Raw genomic sequence first — 22590 nt, forward strand, 5'->3', positions numbered from 1 at the left:
CACAGATGTGGCCTGCTATTACAAAAAAGAATCTTCCATCCAGGACCAGACAGGTCCACAATAGATGCTTGGATGAAGCAATTATTGGTCTCATTGATCCTAGAGAGAAGTCAACAAGTAGAACAAACCCTGCTGGCTGCTGCAAACTTCATAGCTTAACTACTAGATGAAGTCAGCGAACCATAGCCTTGAGTTCTGCTCTCTTGCAAGTCTATAAAAGCGTACAAACAAAAAGGTCAAATCTCTGGAGTCTAACATTCTCAGCATATATACACTAAAAGAAAGTTTTGTACAAATCTCAACATGAAATCCTTCCTCTGGGAAATCACTTAATTTAATCTAAACTCTTATTCCAATCATTTATTTTAATGCCACAAGGTCACAGAACACAACCATGGAATCTCGTTCTGCTCCTTACAGCACTACCCAGATTGAACCCCTACTGGCAGGGTCATTATACTTCCTATCGATTAGAGTAGACATCCTGCAAGCAACTCTCTCCAGTCAGAGGAGTTTCTGAGGCTGGTAGCTTTCTTGGATGAGACCCCCTATTGTATTTTTAATTTAGACAAATGGTCTTCACAACAGTCAGAGTACTCATTCCCCAGGTAAATTCAAGAAGTATTCTCCCTCGTGACAAGCATGAGAGTATATTCCTTAGGAGCACTGATGGACTCAGGGGAGAGCTTTTGTAACGAGGTCAACTAGGTAGCCACATGGTCATCAGTATATAAATTCACCAGATTCTATACACTGGCCATCCAGCCTTTAGCCAATGCCATTCTCTCTCTCTTTCTTTTTTTTTTTTGGAGAGGGGGAAGAGGGGCAGAAGACTTCTCCATGCCTTGATGCCCAGGGGAAAATGGAGGCTATATTATACATACCTCATTTTAGTTGTCCATATTTAAAGAGGATTTGCTTCCTGCCCAAGAAGCACACTGCTATGAAAATCCTTTTGTAATGAATCTCTGGACCTTAGCATGATGAAGAACAGGAAAGTTTACCATTGCTTATTTGAAAGTTTCCTGACTTTAAGTAATAAGGTCCACGGATGTGGCCTCCTAAAGACAAACAGATCATCGAATTTTCTTGGCTATGGGAGCAATCTCAACTATCTGAACTTCAAGAGGCAGGGCATTTCCCAGCTACCAGTGACTGACAAGCCTGGGCCTATCCCCAAGCTGCAAGCAGGCGGACGTAACCATTGTAGCAAATCTGTGGACCTCAGTACAAAGAGGAATTACGGACCTCAATTTGCACAGAGTAGATGCAACCAAACTCTGTGCCCGGAAGCCTCCTTCCAGAGGCAGCATTTATTACACCTCCCACTTTCCCCACCTCACCCCACCTCTAAAGCTTGGATTACATTATACAACAGTTGAAATATAAACTTTATTTCAACTAGTTCAGCAAGTTAAATAAGATCCCCATCAAATTCCATCAAGACAGATGGCACAGCTAATAATGGTTAAAGCAGGGGACTTGAAAGACAAACTTGACTCCTGTTCCAAGCTCTGCCACTGACTTGTTCTGTGGCACTGAGAACCTTATTTAACCCCTCTGCCGTGCTTTCCTCTGCTGTAAAATGAGGATAGTATTTAATTATCTCACCAGGCTGATTTGGGAATTAATGTTGGCTGAGTAGTATGAATTCAACACTACTTTATAGTGCAGAATGCTGGGGAATGAGAAAGTATGACACATCCAAACAACCTGCCTCAGAAAAATCCTCCATATCTTTTGGGCCCAGAACAATCTCAAATCAAGATCTATTGACACACTGCAGCCAAGAGAATCTGAGCACCAACACTGCCCGGAGGCGGTGGAGATGGATCGGTCATGTGCTTCGGATGGAAACTGATTCCATCACCAGAGTAGCAATAGGATGGACACCTGAAGGCAAGCAAAAACGAGGCCGCCCAAAAATAACATGGCAAAGAGCTATGGAAACCAAGCTGAAAAACCTGGGACACCACTGGGGAACCACTGAAAGACTTGCCAGAAATAGACAGAAGTGGAGGAGCTCCAGCACTGCCTTAAACACCAGAGGCATAATAGGAACATGATGATGATGATGATAAGTATGAAGATTAAGTACTTTGCTCCTTCAGTACACAATGCTACTTAAAGAACAAAATGATTAAACAGAAAAAAAGTTCTGTTTGATACTCAATGTCATTTGGTAACGCTTTCACCCACATACACAGTAGCGTCCTACCTCCAGCCTCCCCAGCTGAGTTAATCTCAGAATGTTCACTCCATCACATGCTCCATTAAAAATCTTGACTGATCACAATATTCAGCATTTATTCACTCCCCTGTTGAGTCACACAGGTGCTATCACAGTGCCTCATCAGAGAGCTATGGACTGTAGGCATTTCCACGCTGACGTTTCTGATTTGGAGTTTCATTTAGTCTGAATCAGATACTTTTCTAAAAGTGTGACATTATCTTAAAAGTGATTTCACTTTTTTTCAGGGTCTATTTAAGCTGAAGCGGAACTGCCACTCTAGAAAACTGCACATCTTCTTGCAGAACGACACCATGCTGTGAATCAGGAGACTTAGGTGCAGCCAAAAACAATATATAGGCAGGGGACAGAAGTTAATATCCTTCTCAGCCTCCATAGGGGAAGAATAAACTATTTCAACCATGCTGAAACATTCAACATAAGTAGTATAGCCTGATGACTAGAGCACGGAACTGGGAATCAAGGTTCTCAATCCCCTTTTTAACTGCCACTAACTATTGTGAGTCCATATGCAAGTCACAGCCTTCCTGATTCAATTTACCATGAGTTACGCATATGAGTAACTAAATATTTGGCATGTGAAAGAGAATCTTGATATAACAAGACTCAGAGTACATGGTGGGGCAATGTTCATTAAGGGGCATGATTTCTAAAACTCACTAAAACACTGCAGATTAATTGGTCCATGTCTTGCTGCTGTGCACTAAAGGTTCCTTAGTGCACATTAATGTAGCGCTGTCTGAAGGAGCACTACATTAAAGCACACTCGGGAATCTTTAGTGTAAACCTGCAGGGTCACCACAGACCAATTAATGTGCAGGACTCTAGTGCACTGTAGAAATCACTCCCACATACATCACAGTAGCCCAGTGCGTAGACCAGTGGTTCCCAAACTTGTTCCACCGCTTGCGCAGGGAAAGCCCCTGGCGGGCCGGGCTGGTTTGTTTACCTGCCGCATCGGCAGATTCGGCCGATCGCGGCTCCCAGTGGCCGCGGTTCGCTGCTCCAGGCCAATGGGAGCTGCTGGAAGCAGCAGTCAGTATGTCCCTCAGCCCATGCTGCTTCCAGCAGCTCCCATTGGCCTCGAGCAGCGAACCGCATCCACTGGGAGCCACGATCAGCCAAACCTGTGGACACGACAGGTACACAAACCGGCCTGGCCCGCCAGGGGCTTGCCCTGCGCAAGCAGCAGAACAAGTTTGGAAACCACTAGTGTAGACAAACTCTCCGTAAATTAAGAAATACTAATAACGTTAAAAATAAAAAGAAGCTTACACTTCAGTGTCACTGCTTTAACCAATACTAAATTCTTCTAATGCAACAAAATACCCACCCTTCCCATACTTTAAGAGCATCGCCCTCTTCTCCCCACACTTTCTACAAACATTCCCTAAGATGACTAAATGAAAATGCAATTTGTTGCCACTAAGGGTATGATTTAGACTTCTGAACATAGAGGACAATTAATTCTTACCAGACAATTATTTATAATTACAGATTTATTTATACTAAAAGTCATCAGAAGTACTGAAGTGCAAAAGTGAAAGTTTCAGCAATGTCAGCCTGTTTTGTACCTGATATGGTATTTTCTGTTATTACATGTGTAGTCTAATATACTTTATGAAATCTACACTGTAAAACATGCAGGTTGTGCATTGTGGTTCGGTTACAAGAATTCCAACAGACATGTTATTTTCTAACTTTGGAAGGCTTTTTTTATTCTCTGCATCCTTTACATGCCATTAACAAAACTTTCACATATAATATAGCTTCTTTTTATATTGTTTTAATAGGCTCAGTAACACAAGTAGGATATACAAAGAATGATTGTTGGAGATATCACCTGCATATTTTCTGGGACTAGCTCTCACCTTTAGCAACATTTTTCAATGACTTCACATGCAGTGGTCACTAAGTGGCAGCAAGGGATTTCAACTGAGTCCATTTAGTTGCATCTTTAAACATTGGCACAGGAGGGTCAAATAGCATTTAAGATCCTTAAACAGAGTCCTCATCATTTTTTTCCTCTACCCTGGCTACTACTGCCCTCACATAGCAAGTTAGGTTAAAGTTATGGTAACCATATTACTCATCTATAAAACATTGGTCAACAATTGGGGCATATTAAGTAAAGCTCTGCTGTCCTTTAGTCATACACTAAAGATAATGACATTTCTTTACCCCTGCACTCAAAACTTAACTGCATTTTTAACCCAAACAAGCCAAAATTGATCATTTTTGGCAAAGTAGGTGTGTCTATGCAAATAAGGTCTGCTCATGAAGTCTTTTCCTCCAATTCACCAACAGATGTCAGGAGAAAGTCCATTCAGACCACTGGCATACAGGATCTGCATACCTTGCAGACTACCAAATCTTGAAATAAAGATCAGAGGTGTTTCCTAGAATAATATATTCTAGAAATGTCTAAAAATATAGCTAACACAGTTACTTGGTTAATTTAGTCATTTAACTTAAAAAAGGCCTTGCAACTTTCATGCCAGGGCTTCAGCCCACTGTGATTCTCTTTTCTTTTTTTACTGAGTATAACTTATACAATGGAATACCTCTAAATTTAAAGGGCATTTACCAGGAACCACTATAATTGGGAAGAATTTTAAAATTCAGCATTAAATCTTTACTCTTATGCACACTTTCAAGCCATTAACAATATTAAAATACTGGCTATGTCAACAGTGGACATTAGGTATTGTTGACCAGTTTTTCTCACTGTTGTATCACCGTTTCAACATTAGATCAGTTGGGCACCCAAACTTAAGCCTCTGCAGCAATAACATTTACTTTCTGAAAGCACATTTGCTCTGTATTACATGTCTATAAAATACTGGTGAACAAAATGGTTATAATAAGAAATTATATCTTAAGAAGGATAAATCATCTGAGACTGATGATGAAAATATGTGGGTAGACCAACCCTTCCCCATCTGAAACTGCAGAATACCTGAAAACATTCATTCTGTTCTTCCTGTACTGCTTCTGTTGGCTGTCAGGCAGACATACCAAAATACAGTCTAATCTAGTTTCCCCATACTTTTCCTCGCACGTTGTGAATTCAGATATCCAACTTTATATAATGTGGGTTTGGTTTTTTTGCAATCTTCAGATTTAATTTAAACAAAGAGCACATTTGTCCTGCATGCCACAGAATACCCATTTTCTCCCTTTGCTCCACTTTCTTCTCACCACACAAAATAAAATTTGTTGAGCTCACCTATTGACTTACAAAAGCTGGACATGTTTTATTTTTATTTTAAATCTACAATGAAGATGATTCTAACTGAAGCTTCACTTCCTTGGCTAAGTAACTTCCAAGGGATGTAGGACTGTTTGTCACATTCAATATATAATTTTGGGAGTTCTTCATTGGAATTTAAATTCCTTATTTATTTTTATAGGAAGAAAAAAGTGACTTGCACTTAATAATGTTAGCTTCTAAATGGCCCTAATTAGGCGCTGAATGTTAGGTGCCACTAAAGTGAATTGCAAACAAGAAGGTTAAGTTCCACATTGTTTCCAGCCAAACAATAGAAGAAAAAGTTTTCTATTCTTTTTCATCATGACTGTTTATCTTCTTGTTTCACTGATAATATTTGACATTTTGGCTTTGTTTGATTTTTTTTGTTGTTTAGAAAACATTCAGACTTGACAGAATATTATGGAATGCAGAAAGTGTGGAATATCCCTCTGAAATTGCAAGAGCTGATTTTTTTTTCTGCATTTGAAATTTGTTTTTATCCTCGATGTTAAAGTAGTTTTTCAGACTGGGCTGTGTGTGTTTCAATAACATATTTATAATGTCCTTCACATAAACTCTCCCTTCCTGACTCTGCAACCCCAAGGCCTTTTCTAGACTAAGATTTGGAAGGTGTTAGCTAATGCACGTTCTCCATCCATGCAGCTTAGTGTAGAGAAGGTCTGGGACAGGGCCATATAGGACAGATCATATAGAACAGGGAGAATGTGCAATGAGATATTACAAAGTGCGTAGGGATTGCTAAAAAGCTATCATAAACAGCACTCCACCTACTCAAGAAATTTTCAATTGCTTATCAATTTCATTTTGACTATATTCGAACAAACCCAGCAAAGGTTCTAGTCCCCAAGAGGACTACATCCATATCAGTTTTCTGACTTCTTCAGTTTTTGATGTAGCTTTATAATAACAAGTTTGTTTAAAATTCCCTCCTGCCCTCTCTATTTATGTATCTACACAGGGAAGAGTACTCTTTCACTCTCCTGTAGCCCAAAAAGGGCTTCTCTAAGCTTCAAGGTTGTTTTCAGGCTAGGGTGACCAGATGACTCCATTTTATAGGGACGGTCCTGATTTTGGGGTCTTTTCCTTATATAGGCTCCTATTACTCCCCACCCCCTGTCCTGATTTTTCAAATTTGCTGTCTGGTCACCTTATTTCAGGCAGAGATCAAGTATGGAAAACTCTGCCCCAACCCTAACATTCTTGAAAACTAACAGTGCGTGAAATTGAAGCATTAAACGGAAACTTCTGAAACTCTAACTCTAGTGAGCAACAGGTACTTGCTATAAGAAGGATATCTGGTGTGCTAAAGGGATACTCTAGCCCATCTCTCTTGGGGAGCAATTGTATGCATACCCTCCTGGAGGAGTTGCGTACAATTTTTTACCCTCATACTGTTATTTGTACTGTGGTAGCGCCCAGAAGCCCCAGTCAGGAACAGGTGCCTAAACTTTCTTTTGCACACAGTCCCAAGACATGGGCTTACATAGGTCCCCCATTTATATGCACAGCAGTGTTTAAGAACTATGTGACTGTGAAATCTGCACAGAACCAACCACTTTCCAGCTTTAGGCAGAGGTAGTTTCCCTATTTTTTATATTGACAGCATTCCTCTCTCTCTCTCTCCTTCTCCCTCAGCTCCAGCACAAATGCATACATGCACCACCCTGCTCCTCCGCCATCCTTTCCATTAGCTCCACCATGGCTTCTTTGGACAGCTTCCCAAGATTCATTTGCTGATTAAGCCCATCACCTCATTATTCAGATGCTTGCTCTCCAGCAATGGGTGTGCTCCACTCTCTCATTTATAGAAGCTTAAAATCCCGTTTTTGTTAGCCAGTGACTTTTTCAACCCAATCTAGAACCAAACGCATACACTGTGTAGAGTCAAAACTCATCACCCCTTCCCTGGGGTTTAGCTTTACTAACAGCAGCAAAGTTCAACTCACACCCACGCTTGGCTTCTCCTAGGGATCTTCCCTCCAGACTACTCAGCCAACAATTTAGATCCTCTCTTCTAGAGACATACACCCACACCTCCTTTAGATCTCTGTGGAGTAATAAGCCACCAGCCTTATCAGGTCAGCAGAACACATTTTAGCTCTTTCCCTGTATGAGCAATACCTGCTCAATACAAACCAAAACAGATGGATTAATTATTTCTTCAATTATTACAATTCAGTTCAGCAATTCAGAGTTTTTTTAGGATTTAAAATTTGTTCCAAAAAACTACAAGACAGAGCATTTGAAAAACCTCCTGCAGAACACTAAAAGGAGATTACAGTAAAATTCACATTAACAGCATCATCTGTATTTTTTTTTATTATAGCTTCTATAAACCTTCTACTTTATTCCCAGAACTCAAAAAATAGCTCTGTTATGAAATAACTGTAATCTGGTAAATCACAAATATGCTATGCTTCCTACTTTGCCTCTGAATCTGCTATAAGATAAATGTAAGTGCTTTCTTTCCATAGCCCCAAAATTCTCATGAAAGCATCCACTAACTGGTGCAAGAATCAGCCATCAACTCATCATCATAAAATGCAAGGTTAAAAAGGAAGAAAGATCTACTCTGTAGAAGGATGTACAGGAGATTTTTTTAATCTTGTGAGGTGCTCACATAGTGTAGTAATAAGCACCTGTAATTAAATACAAATGTTCCTGCAGTGTTGTCACTGACCCCTGACCACTTGTAGCCTCCTGTGTGGTTCTACAGGTTGGGTGTTCTCTTAAGGTTCCAGCAGTCAGGCCTGCCACTCACTAAAGCCAATGGGAGTTTTGCCATTAACTTCAATTGATGCAGAACCAGGATCTTGGGCCCCAAACCTTCAACAAGTTCCGCATGGGCAAACCTCTACACTAACAAAGAACCACAATGAAATCAAACCGCATCCCTGCATGATTGAGGGCATGGTTTTTACAACTGTACCTACCTAACCAACCCTTCTACTTACTCACCACTCATTCATTTCAATGCAAAAATCCAGACGCTAGAAGTCATGGGCATTTTTCAAAGTAAAAAAGACACAGAACCTATGATGGCAGCAGACAGACAACCATCCTTACCTACAGCCGAAGAAAAGCCTTAACAGCATTAGGTAATCCAGTCACATGACCTGCGGTCCTGCAAACATTTAGATGAGAGCAGTCTCACAGAGTTCAACAGGAGTACTCGTGCATAAGTGAAGGGTTAGGGCCACAGAGGCACTGCAAGAATTTATAATTCTCCAGAGAGAAGATTTCTTGGCACACAATGTTGAAGTTGTTGGGTTTTTTGGTTGTTCAATATAGTTTCACAAAAGAGACTATAGAATAAAACCAATAATTTTGTGCATCTAAAATGTAATTATATCTTATGAGTACACTTGTATAAGCTTCTGAAGTTAGCCTAGGGGATCAAAAGCTGATGGGTTCTTTCACCCTTCCCTCCATATTATTTATTCATGAAGCATTGTAACATTTCACAGGATAAAGGGAAGAGTCACAAAATGTACCTATCTTCCTCAGAAAAATGCTTCTTTAAATACATAGAATTTCAACAGATTTATATACTAGTCTTAAGACAAATAATTAAAGGAGATAGTCAACTGGGAAATACTTTATAGGCAACCAGTGAATTTTCATTTACTAAAAAAGTGGGAACCAGTTTCCAGTTTTAGGTGCTGAATAATATACACAAAATAAAGGCCTCAGCACAAGCATCATTTTAAAACTACTTCTCTCTCCAACCCCTGCTACTGAAAGTCAATGCAGTGCTATACTCTTGCAATTATCAGTACCTTCTCCTTGTACCACTGGAGGGTTCTGGACCTTGGAGTATGAGGATACGAATAAAGCTGTTTTTCCCTCATTCCATTTTTTTCCCCCAAAGAAATTTTTAAAAATTGGCTCTTTAGAGCGAGAACGAGGGCTGACTAGGAGTTAGCACCTAAAATTGTTCATGTTTGTCTGTCTTTAAGTTTTATTTATAACCTTTAAGCCCTATATAAAAAAGAATACTCAGCATTAAGTCTGACAATCTGTTTTAAAATTCACCCTGTTTTGCCTCCTATTTGCTTGCAAACAATGTCTATGGCTTCCAAATGGTCAGGAAAAATCTGGACTCAAGGAGTGGACTGTTTCCTTCTTGGAAGAGAAAGTAGATACAGACTGAGCATATTCTTTCCTAGACTTGTTTTTTGTATTATTTACAGTATAAACAGAGCTCGTTATTGCTTTGACAGGAATTAATGTTAAACAGTAAAAGCACCAGCTAAATGTACAACTGTGCTCCAGAAAGCAGCTGTGTTCAATCTTTCAGCAAACCGGCGGTCTCTTTCTCAACTATCCCAACTCCTGTACAACCAAAGGTCTCAAACTCTTCCCAAATACAAATTAACACCCTGTAAAAGCATGGGCCTGAGCTGTCACTCATTCACCCCTCTGCTCCACCTAACATCCATGTGTCACTTAAGAAAAGTCATCACTGTCAAACAGGTCCATGTAAGGTTGTCCAACTTCAGGAAGAGGGGAATTTGTCATTTAAAAAAATAAGTGGGGAGGGGGATGAGTGGATGGGTTTTCATTCCATCTCTGAGGCAACAGGTGCAGTAAATACCCAATTAGTAATCATAGTTAAATGACAAATAGAGACTAAGTATTAGACTATTAACTCAGCCAATCAGTACCTTGGAACATTTCAAATAAGACTTACTTCTGTTATTATATTCATATTTTAGCATGCTTATATCATCTTTTCAGAATTTGAATGGATGTCACTACTGTAAAAGCTATTCAAAGGCAAATCTGTATCTACCCCATATTAGGCAAGTTAACTGATCTTCTGAGACCACTTCCTTGCCAAGGAAGAGAACCATAGGATCTCATGTAAGAAGGTACAACAGGGTAGAAAGAAAGTGAGCACCTGGCTTATGTCTGAAACATCTTTGTTATTTTTAAGTCAGTCTCCATGTTTTAGTTCAATAGTTTTTTAGTAATTAACTAAGGATATATTTGTTTGAAATAATCATAGTATTTGTTAAACAACATAGCTATCTTAAATAACACCTTAATCTTTTCTATTAACACATTCCATCAAAGATGTTATGCTGGAATACTTCCCTTTTGCTAGAACAGTGGTCCTCAACCTTTTTTCCGGGTGGCGGGCGCCAAACAACAAGCCACCAAGGACCGTGGCCGGCGGACAGGCATCCACCGAAATGCCGCCGAGAAGCAGCAATGTCTCTTGACGTTGCCGCTTCTCAGCGGCATTTTGGCAGCGAAGCCTCTTGATGATGCCACTTTTCAGAGGCATTTCAGCAGAATTCTTGTCTGCCGGCCACTATGCGGGCGCACCTAGATGCCCCTGCAGGCGCCATGGCGCCCGCAGGCACCGCGTTGGGGACCCCTGTGCTAGAACCATAATTAAAATTTTGAGACCATACATTTAATAACAGCAGTATCAAGCAAAGTTGGATGAATACCACATAGTAATGAATTTAAAAAGCAAGCTCTGAGGTTATGTTTTTAAACAACTAAATATTTAAAAATATTTATTTAATCAGTGAAATTCCCCCTAGGCTGCAGTCACAAGAAAACACCATTACCTTTAATCTTTCATATATGTTAGCAACTATGTGTTCACTTTAAACCAGCCATGAAAGTGTTCAAAGACAAAAACTGAGTTTGACGGGGGTGGAGATGTTTGTCTGGGGTTTGTTTTGTTTTTAGCTGTAATTTCTCCAGAATTCAGATAACCAGCTGAGGACTTGTCTACACTGACAAGTTTCTGTGCAGTAAAACCACTTTCTGCGGTGTAACTCCCGAGGTGTACATGCTGCCAAACCACTTGGTGCACAGAAACTGCACAGTTGCAACGCTGTAAAAAACCTACCCCAATGAGAGGCGTACAGCTTTCTGCACCAGGGGTACAACGCCGTGTGCCAGTGTACACACCCTGGTAGATTACAGCACTGTGATTGGCCTCCGAGAGGTGTCCCAAAATGCTTGCTCTCGCCTGTCTGGTCATCGGTTTGAACTCAGGTGACCAAATCATGAGCCCTACTCCTTAAATTCCTAGGGAATTTTGAAAGTCCCCTTCCTGTTTGCTCGGTGACGCAGGCAGTGGTCTCAGTGCATCTTTCCAGGTCACCATGCCTGTTCCATGCACTAGGCGATCTCCCTCTTGGAACAATGATGAGCTGCTGGACCTCATCAGCATTTGAGGAGAGGAGGCTGTCCAGTCCCAGCCGTGCTCCAGCTGTAGGAATTATGCTATGTAAGGACAGATTTCACGATGCATGACAGAAAGGGACCATGAGTGGGACACATTGCAGTGCAGGGTCAAAGTGAGGGAGCTGTGGAACGCCTACCACAAGGCATGAGAGGCAAACCACCCTTCCGGTGCTGTGTCCACGAACTGCCAGTTCTACAAAGAGCTGGACGCGATACTCAGTGGCAACCCCACCTCAACTGCGAAGGCCACTGTGGATACTTCGGTGGCTCACATGCCAGTTGAGAGTGGACTGAGCCAGGAGAAAGAAATCTTGGACGAGGATGTGGCGAGGGAGGACCCAGAGGCAGAGGATGACTCGGAGGTCAGAGATGCATGTAGCCAAGAGCTCTTCTCTACACTGGAGGAGGCTAGCCAGTCACAGCTGTAGGAACTTGGCGACGTGCAAACAGGGGAGGAGGCCCCGGTTAAGTGGCTTTGATTTTGGGAATTGCTGAAGCAAGTTGTTGGGGATAGGAGGGTTGCAGAAAACAGGCTTGTGTCTGTATGATGCACGTTCCACCACATGCCTAGTCTGAGCAGCAGAACAAGGTTTTGATTGACTCCCTCATTTCACAGGAATCTGCCAAAGAGATCTCCATGAAACTCTCATGGATATACTAGGCAATCCACTGACGCAGGTTCTTTGGTAAAGCTGCTTTGTTTCTTGCCCCACTAAGGGTAACTTTCTCGTGACACTCTGCTGTCACTAGGGGAGGGGGGTGGTAGAGGGTGCATTGCTGCACACAGGCGAGCTGCATAAGAGCCAGGGCAGAACCCACAGTCTTGGAGGAGAACCTCCTTTGATTCCCTGCTCACCCTCAGCAGCGAGATACCTTCCAGAATGAACACAGCCTGTGGAAAACGCGGGGACAGTAATGATTATAAGCCCCCCCACGCATAGTACTGGCTCTCCCCAAGAGCCACATGCCCAGTGTACGGTACGGTCCAGGAACACTGATTTCCCCGGCCCCTGTGGTTACTCACCATTCTGGGGGTCTTGTGGCTCATGTGTGCTTGCCTGCGCTCAGCCAGTTAGTGACGGGTATGTGAATAGTGAGTGTGTTTTAAATCACTGAATCAGTGGTCTGTGTGTTGCAAACAATACTGCTTCTGTAAAATGTTGCATTTTGGCTTCACAAATATGACCTTGGGAGCCCAGCCTCCCTCTTTGTTATCACCAGCTGAACGATTGCGCTGAATTAGAAAGCAGCCATGAAGAACTAAAGAGGACTTTCTGTGTGATGACATGATGCGCTCCGCGGCTGAAAAACAAGAATTGAAGGAGTGGCAGGATAGCGAGAAGAGGGACTGAAAGGAGAATGCAGCGCACCAGAACAAAGCGACTCTTTAAAGTTTATGGAGCGCCAAGCGGACATGCTTCAGGCGCTACTAGCACTGAAAACCAAGCAGCTCCGCAGCTGTCCTCCCCTGCAGCCGCAAAACTCTTTCCTGTGTGCCCCTCAGATGCTGCCAACACACTCTTGTCAACATCCTGGCTCCAGCACTGCAGATTCCCAGTACCCATTGCACTCAACACCCGTCCCTCTGCAGTTTAGCCCTGATGAAGTACTGTACCCCAAAGGAGAAGGTTGGGTATGATCCCTGGACATATACAAATCTTTAACCGTCCCAGGACCCCACCTCCTCCTAGGACCCTCCCTTCCCCCATCCCCCTTAGTGATTATGTGTTTTTTTGTTTGTCTCTCTCCTCCAGTTGCTGTTTTTTAATAAAAAATTGTTTTGGTTTGAAACAATCTTTATTCCATTAATTGAAAGCAAACAGAGCCCTGCAGAGCAAAAGGAAATTTTCTTAAACCTTCATAGTGCATCATCTGCACCAATCACAATCACCTCCTAGCATAACAAGCACTGCATTCTCGAGCATAGCAACAAATATTAGCCGCTTTCAAAATTGCAGCTTCAAACTGCTGCCTCAAGGCATCCCTGATCCTTATGGCTCCACACTGCACCCCTCTAACAGCCTAGGTTTCTGGCTGTTCATATTCACTGAGGCTCAGTGCCTGGAGGCTGGTCCAGCCCTGAGTGAAGCTTTCACTCTTCCCTTCACAAATATTATGGGGCGTACAGCATGCGGCTATAAGCATAGGAATAATGTCATCAGCCAGATCTAGACTCCCATATAGGTAGCGCCAATGGGCCTTTAAATGGCCAAAAGCACACTCAGCCATTTTACACTTGCTCAGTCTGTTGTTGAACCACTCCTTGCTGCTGTCAAGGTTTCCCATGTATGGCTTCATAAGCCATGGCATTAAGAGTTAGGCAGGGTCTCCCAGGATCACAATGGGCATTTCAACTTCCCTTAGGGCGATCTTCTGGTCTGGGAAGAAAGTCCCAGCTTGCAGCTTCCTGAACAGGCCAGTGTTCCGAAAGATGCGTGCATCATGCACCTTCCAGAGCAGCCTGTGTTAATGTCTGTGAAACGCCCACAGTGATCCAAAAGCACTTGAAGACCCATAGAGAAATACCTCTTCCGATTAATGTATTTGGTGGCTAGATGGTCTGGTGCCAGAATTGGAATATGCATGCCCTCTATTGCACCTCCGTAGTTAGGGCAGCCCATTTGTGCAAAGCCATTTGCAATGTCACGGACATTGTTCAGAGTCACAGTCTTTCGGAGCAGGATAGGATTAATGGCCCTGCACACTTCCATCAACATGAGTCCACTGGTCAACTTTCCTACTCCAAACTGGTTAGCAACTGATCGGTAGCAATCTGAAGTAGCCATCTTCCACAGTGCAATTCCATGCACTTCTCTAGTGACAAGGCAGCTCTCATTCTCATGTCCTTGCGCCGCAGGGCTCGGGCAAGCTCATCACAGAGTCCCATGAATGTGGCTTTCCTCATCTGAAAGTTCTGCAGCCACTGCTTGTCAACCCAGACGTGCATGGTGCTGTGATCTCACCACTCAATGCTTGTTTCCCGAGCCCAAAAGCACCATTCCACTGTGGTGATCAGCACCTTCGTGAATGCCACAATCAATCTCATGTCATAGCTACTACACATGGCAAGATCAATGTTGAACTCCGCTTGCCTTTGTAATTTAAGGAATAACTCCACTACGTGTTAGTGTGAGCGCACCGCATACTGGTCAACAGTGCGGGATCCATTCCGGCAGACCGAAGAAGCAGAGTGCGCAGTACACAAACCATTGAAATGTGGATGGAAGCACAGGCAGTGGCTCCCCCGGCCCCTCCCACGCAGAGCCGCAGCATGCCGAGCCACTGGCACCAGTGCTCTGGGCAGCTCTGCAGCTCCTGCCGCTTTGAGCGGCAGGGTAAGAGGGTGGGGCTGCGAGCTCCAGCGGGCTGCGCAGCATCCTTACACGCTGCCCTGAGGGCTGGGAAGAGGGGCAGGGAGCAGTTGGAGAGGGCAGAGGTTCTCGGGTGGTGGTCAGGAGATGGGGAACGGGCAGGGTTGGGTAGGCATGGGAGTTCTGGGAGTCTGTCGGGGTGGTGGTGGATGGGGTCGGGGCAGTCAGGGGACAGGGAGCGGGGCAAGTTGATGACTCCTTTCCAGAAAGGTGGCTCATGCAGCAGTTTAAAAAATATCCTTCAGGTACTTTTAAAGAAGAAAATAGTTTAGAAAATGCTTTCACATAATTAAGATTCTAGTACTTTATGGTGGCTGTGTGTTAGCTGCATTAGCCACCTTTCTGAAGGCAGAACAAGAAGGGGACTTTGGCTCCAACCCTGCTCACTGCTTCTGCTAATTTCCATACTAGATAGAGCTACAAAGCCACTCCCTTTCTCCATCCACTGACCTAATTTGCTAAGAAGCTTAGGGGATGCGCTCCTGCTTTATCTTATAGAAGCCTGTCTCCTCCTTCCCCTTACACCAAAGAGGCTCAAACCTTTTCATAGAATGGCCTACATTTTAATACAGAGGATTGCCTGGTAAGCACCTACCCCTCCCATTCAAGATCATGTAACATTCCTGTGGCAACTAGAGCATTTGCCCACATGGAAAACTAACACGAGGAAAGTAATGTATTTTTAGCTGTCTTTTAATGCAGTTTAACAACTGGGAGTAAGGAAAAGCCAGCCAGCACCATGTGACCAGTTTGAGGCCTTCTGCCCTAAACATAAGTGCAGCTATCTGCTCAATCATCATTCCTTAGACACACTGTTGTACTGTGATCCCTTAATGCTGGGGGTGGGGAGAGGGTTGATTTTTCAAGTAACCAAAATTTAAAAATCGGACCACTGCAAGTGCCGTTTCTTCATCTCAATTTTTGAAAGTATATTAAAACCTGGTTTAGTTCTATGAATGGTAAATCTAAATGTCAATCTATTTGAAATAGCTCATCCGTTGAAGTTTGCTGCTCTTCCATTCAATGGTCCATAGTTTAAACATACTTTTATGAGCACCTGGTTTGCAAGGATTTATTGCCTTTTTTTTTTTCTCCCAAAACAGGACTTGCCTTCAAGCTTAGGGTGCCCCCTAGGATCCAAGATGCAAGAGTTTCCACTTTTCTGTAGTGTTCTTTTCAGAATGGTATCAAATGAGTTAGAAGCATAGATTATTAGGGTTGGAAGGGACCTCAGGAGATCATCTAGTCCAACCCCCTGCTCAATGCAGGACCAATCCCCAAATGGCCCCCTCAAGGACTGAACTCACAACCCTGGGTTTAGCAAGTGTTAACTCAAGGGTCACTCATTTTGCACCTTTAAAATGTAATAAACTTTGAGCAGAAGACGAACTCCTTTCTTTCACAGCAAAGTAACCTGAACACAACCAATATCCATTTTCTTAAGACTCCCTAGCAAAAGACAAAGACACAGAAAGACCTAGACCAGTAATTGTTTTATTTGGGTGATGCCCAAATGCACTGCAAAGCTTTTAGAACACAATCATATTAGGAACATATATTTAAACATACAATTTAAGACACAAGTTAATAAACAGATACCTAGAGAATTCTCTCCTCTACAGAAAATCCATTTTGAATTCTAATTCAAAGCCTTTTAAACCAGAAAATATCTAATTTCTTTGCAATCTACTTGTACAGAAACATGAAAGGAGGAAAATAAAGGTGGATAATAGTACAGTACGACTTTTTGCTGTTTTTTCTGAAACGGATGCTTGTACTGTAGAATCCTGATTAGGAAAAATGTGGTTGTTGAATTTTTATTACAACTTCCCTTATAGACTAAAACCAGTAACCGTAGGCATTCAAAATGTAATATGAGTAAGAATACATATACGCACGTAAGCTTTTTAATCTCTGCCTTGGAAGTTTTCTTGCATGCTCACATATTTACAGAAAAAAGGGGGTGGGGGAGGAAGCTATCAAAAAAGTCAACATTATTAAATAAAACCGATTTGGAAATGAGTGGGCTCGATACAGTATGAAATCAGAGTAAAGTAACTCTCTTCATTAACACCCTGCAGCTCTGCTATTGTTAAGACGGCAGTCTCACTCAGTGTTTCTCCTAGAAACCCCGATTTTCAGGCACCTATCCCATCAATAAAGCTTGCTCTAGAATTAAATTTAGAAAAATAATCACTCACAGTGAGAACACTTCGGATATTTGATGTCTTTAAAAAAGGAAATTCTATTAAGAGAACTTTTTGAATGTTGTACTTCATACAAGTATCAAAAAAAGCATATTGGTGTTAGCCAATTGGTTTCTGCCCTTTGCCCCCCAATGTGTAACATCCCTGACAGTCATCTGAAGGGTTCCTCAGACATTTCCCCTTTTCTCCATTGTTCCCTTCCTCAAGGTTTACAGTGCAACTCCCATGTTCATAGCTACAACAGACCAGAGAGCCCCTCAAAAGCTAGATGGACTGACTGCAGTTGAGTGATGCAGGACTTGTCTCCTCATGAGTTCAGCATCCTGCCTCCCAGTCATCTGGGGGAGGCTTTTATCAAAATAAAAGTTTGCAAACTACTCATTCATAACATTGGCCTATTTGCTTGTGACAGTGAAATAAAAATCTCAGATATGCACTCTGGAAAAGTAGCTGTTTTTCATATTTATGATGTTTGCAGACCCATGGATTGACACAGGGGCCAGTTCTCTGATCTACATGGGCCTCTCTGCTGCTTCACTGGCATAAAGGGATGAAAATAGTACCCTAGGAAATACCCCAACATAAGATGGTTCCCTGAATGCACAAAGTTGTCCCAATGGCTCTATCTTGCTCTATGCTGTTGAGCGGGAGAGAATGTGGCCACAACACACTATCTTCTTGCTATTTTGACAACAGGTCAACTCTGCTCCAATTTATACCAGGAGCCAAACTAAACCCCAGCAATGCTGATGATATGGCTTAGTTACTACCTCTCCTAGTTCTTAGGCCAAGTGAAGGGCAGAGCAATGAAGAATCAGGCTCTGTGATGGGTGCTCTGTTTCTTTAATAGACTGTCTGCGGTTTGTTTTTCCCTTTGAGATTCAGTTCTGCCTCAAATCAGGTTTTCGAGTCTTGCGTGAGCTGTGTGTGTAAGTGAACATGATGCCAGTTAAGTTGGAAGAGTAGTAGATTTTGGTTTATTGTTGGAGTATTCTCTCTTTCTTTATTCTTTCTACCCTTCCCAAGAAACAAGGAAGAACGGAAAAGACAAATACATACTCTTGTGTAAATGCTGGAGACTGTCCCGTTTCTAATGCCTGGAAGAGCCAAATTAGTCAAACCTTGTTGGGGTCAGAGATGCCACTGGTTAGCAAATGGCAATCTAAGGACTTGTTTAGATGAGAGAAATTTGGTATAACCTCCCCTCCTTCCCCAGTGTAGACACACTGTAATGGTGAAAAATGGAGCTTAACAGCAGGACGTGTGCCAAAAAGATATTTACTGGGGGTAAATCATGTAGCTGCATGGCTGCTGTTACACCCTTGCAATGAGTCTACTCTGTAGGTTTGCACCAATGTAGTTATATCTGGGTTCGGTTTGGTCTGTTTTTATTTTGGGGCCAATGTTGGTTTGTTGTTGTTGTTGTTGTTGTTGTTGTTAAACTTGGATTTGCCTGGATCACTGTTTTTCTTTACAAGCTAACCCAGTTGCCTGGTCACTATCACAGGCTTGCAGATTTTTTTAAATGGGATTAGTGCTCATGAAATGTGCTGGCTCGACAGGCCTGCAGATTTAAGTCTTCTGTTTATACAGAGCACATGGATAACAGAGACACAGTGGTTACCATTATAAAGGCAACATTTGATGTATTCACCATGGTTTTTGCAGTTATTCCGTAATTGTATAGGGAGAAAGGTACTCTCTTAGATCCTACTGTGTGATAATTGCTGGGAAGAACAACTTTTTCATTTATGACAACAGTACAAACTTCATCTATTTGCCTGAGCCCTGAGCAGGAGGAACTACTTGTAGGCATGAGAGAATAATTCAGTCTTACTGCCTATTTAAATCACCAGGCCCTTCGGTTGTGGGTGACACCAAAATTGCCAAACAATGTTAACAAAGGTGGTGGGTTTTAACATGGACACTACCATAACAGTGGGTTAGCAGATTAAATTCGGGGGTGGGAGGTCTTTTGAATGAAGCATATAAATTAATATAAGAAAAATGACGTGCACTTTGAATGGGCAATTTCTATTTAGAATATAGCAAGGGGAATGACGTAACATCTAGTTACTATATGTCAAAGAGATTTCATATTACAGTTATTAAAATGGTAATACACAATAAGCTTTTATTAGTATGAAATAACAAGCTTGTTTCAGCGTATTGTGTCAATGAAGTTCAGTTTAAGATCTCTAATAGTACACAGTGGGGCCATTATATTATATCATCACCATGTACCATTAAAGAAAGTCTTTAATCTGCAGATGATTGCCAGGATATGCTGCTCATGTCAGCGATCTGCTGAGTAAAAGATCAGGTTGCCATGAAAATATCAACCCCCTGAGTATGTTCGAAAATCCAGGGCCCCCATTACTTAATCATTATAACTCATTAATGTATCTGGGTCATAAAGAATTAGTTGCAAGATTTTGAATTTGGTTATAAACACATGACAGACACCATGATACAGATAAAGTCAGAAAATATGCCACTGGCTTTTGTTAGGAATCCAGCCAGACCAAGTACCCACTATGTTTTTAATTTCAACAAATATTTTTAAATTAACAGTTTATTTTCACACAAGACACTGGCTTTTCTGAGTAGCTGCAAGCTAAGCCAGAAACACAAACTTGAAGGAAAAGGATCAGAGAAAACCCACAGAGTAAAATCACAGAGAAATGCTTTTCTCTCCCCCACTTTACACACACTTCACAATGGAGGCATGGTGGCCAGCAACAGCCAACAGGTTTGCAGTTCCTTGCCACCAATATCAGCACTGCAAATTATGCAATATCAGCATAAGAGATTCACAATGGTGACAAAAATGAAAACATGGTTGTTGAAATGGTTGTTGAAATGCCTTATCCCTGTGCGTAGCTGCACTGCTTCAACAGAGGGAGATAGGCATGGGCAAGCGCAGTAGCTTCACCTGACATGCACTGCTAAAAAACTCAAGTGTACAAATATGATTTATTCTCTACATGGCATAAGCTTTCTGTAACACAGAGATAACAATTCCTGTGAATGAGTGCAGCAATAAAGTTGATCATGCTAAATGCACACGGCACTTACCAAAAATCTGGTTTGAGGGGTGGCCAGTAGAGGGAAGATCAGTGAGCAACCTCCAAAATACACTTGAGTACCAGCCAAAAGGGGGCTGACAGCTTTTTCACAGAAACCCATAACATGCTACTGACTTTAAAATAGCAAACAAAACCCAACCTTATAGCATTCCTACATGCTCCTTCCCATGATATTTCATATTACATTCCCCTTCACAAATGGGCTGTGAATACTTCAGAAGGGAGATTGAGAACCAACAGGGCTGTGGTTAAAGCATCCCATTCCCCCTGTACTGGTGCATCACACACCAAGCATCTCATGGATAAGCACCAGATTAGTCGGTAACAAGGGCCCCACTAGTCAATGTCATGCTTTTGGCTCCAGGCTGCCATTCAGAAGCCCCTTTGGTAATAGGCAGGGATACTCAGCTCCCTTTGAGCAGGACAGCGGCTGGGTCCCCACCCCCCTGTGTATGTTTGGCAGGCGGGGGGGGGGGGGGAGGACGACTGTCATTAACGTGTGGCCAGCAGCCTGGGAGAGGCTACAGAAAGGCATAGGGCTACATTTCTAAGGGCAGTGGGAGCAAACTTCAAATCAGAGATGCAGCTTATTGCATGTCACTACCCCACCAGCGCAGCCCGCTGCCCTGAGACACAGGGACAACGAGAGAAGGAACCAGCAAGGCACAAATAGCCAGACACAAACAGACGCAGCAGCCCCAGTAATTCGCTCGCTGCATTTGCTCTCGTGGGTGGGGGGTTAAGACCAAAAAAAAAAAAAATCGGGGGCAAATCCGAATGTGCCCCCCACAGGCAAGTCAATGACACCCTAGGACGGTGTGGGGAGCCGAGGGAGGCACCTGGCAGGAGAAGAGCCCCCAGCAGGCACCCGGACATTTGAGCAGCAAACCCGAGCGGCAGCTGCGGCTGCAGATCTCCGCGCAACGCACCCAATATAACCCCCCTGCCGCTGCCCCGCACACCCCCTGCCCCTGGCTCCCGCCGCGCCCCCGCCCGCACTCACCCAGAAGACGAAGGAGTAGATGATGAGCAGGGTTTTCAGACACGTTATCACGGGTTTGGTCTCCATTCTCCTCGATGCCATACTACTGAGGGCCCGGCTGCTGGGGAAGGGGAGGGGGGCTCAGCGCTCGGCTCGCTCCAGCCTGCGGCTTATCCGCGCCGCCTGCCCCGCTCGCCGCTCGCTCGCTCACTCACGGCGCCGCCGCCCGCCCCGCCTCCTGCCCGAGCCCAGCATTGTGGAGTCACAGCAGCCCCGGGAGCGCGGCGCGCTGCCTGCCCGGCCCGGCCCAGGAGGGAGCCGCACACGCGCCCCCTGCTGCTGGGCCCGGCCCCAGCCGCGGGCTCGGGGGAAGCGCCGCGGTTCCAGCCCCAGCACGTTAACGCTGCGCCAGGTCTCCCCGAGAAAGGGACCATGGCTCTGCCGGGGGGCTGGGATTCAGCGAGATGAGATTCCATCCAGACAAGTGCCAAGTACCTGGGGAATCTCAGCCAAGACTTTTAAAGGAAGTGGCACATGAAATTGCAAGGCCAATAGCAAGGATTTCTAAGGCAGCATCCCTATACTCCGAGCTCCTGCCCTCTGACTGCAGGATTGCAAATATAGCATCTAGATTTAAGAAAGGGGGAAACGTGATTCAGGAAACCACAGGTTCTGCTTCCAACTTTCCCTGGGGGTTCTCAACCCCAGGCTCCGTCCCCAAGGCCCCACCTAGGGTTGTGGGGTGTCCGGTTTTGGACCGGAACACCCGGCTGGAAAGGGACCCTGGCAGCTCCGGTCAGCACCACTGACCAGGCCGTTAAAAGTCCAGTCAGTGGCTCAGCAAGGCTAAGGCAGGCTCCCTGCCTGCCGTGGCTCCACGCTGCTCCTGGTAACAGCAGCATGTCCCTCCTCTGGCTCCTATGCATAGGGGCAGCCAGGGGGCTCCACACGCTGTCACTGCCCCAAGCACCAGCTCTGCAGCTCCCATTGGCTGGGAACCGCGGCCAATAGGAGCTGCAGGGGCAGCACGCAGAGCTGCCTGGCCGTGTTTCCATGTAGGAGCCAGAGGGCGGGCATGCTGCTGCTACCAAGAGCTGCTTGAGGTAAGCACCGCCTGGAGCCTACACCCCTACCCCAGTTCTGATTCCCTTCCTGCCCTCAAAACCCCTTGGTCCCAGCACAGAGCACACTCCTGCACCCCAA

At 43.8% G+C, this 22590-nt stretch overlaps 1 protein-coding gene across 1 annotated transcript in view; it reads right to left on the minus strand.

Annotated features, from left to right (window-relative positions):
• TSPAN7 (tetraspanin 7) overlaps positions 1-21615 on the minus strand; it is a 177699-nt gene extending 156084 nt beyond the window's left edge. Inside the window, exon 1 of the mRNA XM_050936723.1 lies at positions 21409-21615. Coding sequence (XP_050792680.1) covers positions 21409-21489 — 81 coding nt within the window. The 5' untranslated portion in view covers positions 21490-21615. The remainder of the gene's footprint in view (positions 1-21408) is intronic.
• Positions 21616-22590: the final 975 nt, after the last annotated feature.

The sequence above is a fragment of the Gopherus flavomarginatus genome, chromosome 1, assembly GCF_025201925.1.
Source record: "Gopherus flavomarginatus isolate rGopFla2 chromosome 1, rGopFla2.mat.asm, whole genome shotgun sequence".
Classification (NCBI taxonomy): Eukaryota; Metazoa; Chordata; order Testudines; family Testudinidae; genus Gopherus; species Gopherus flavomarginatus.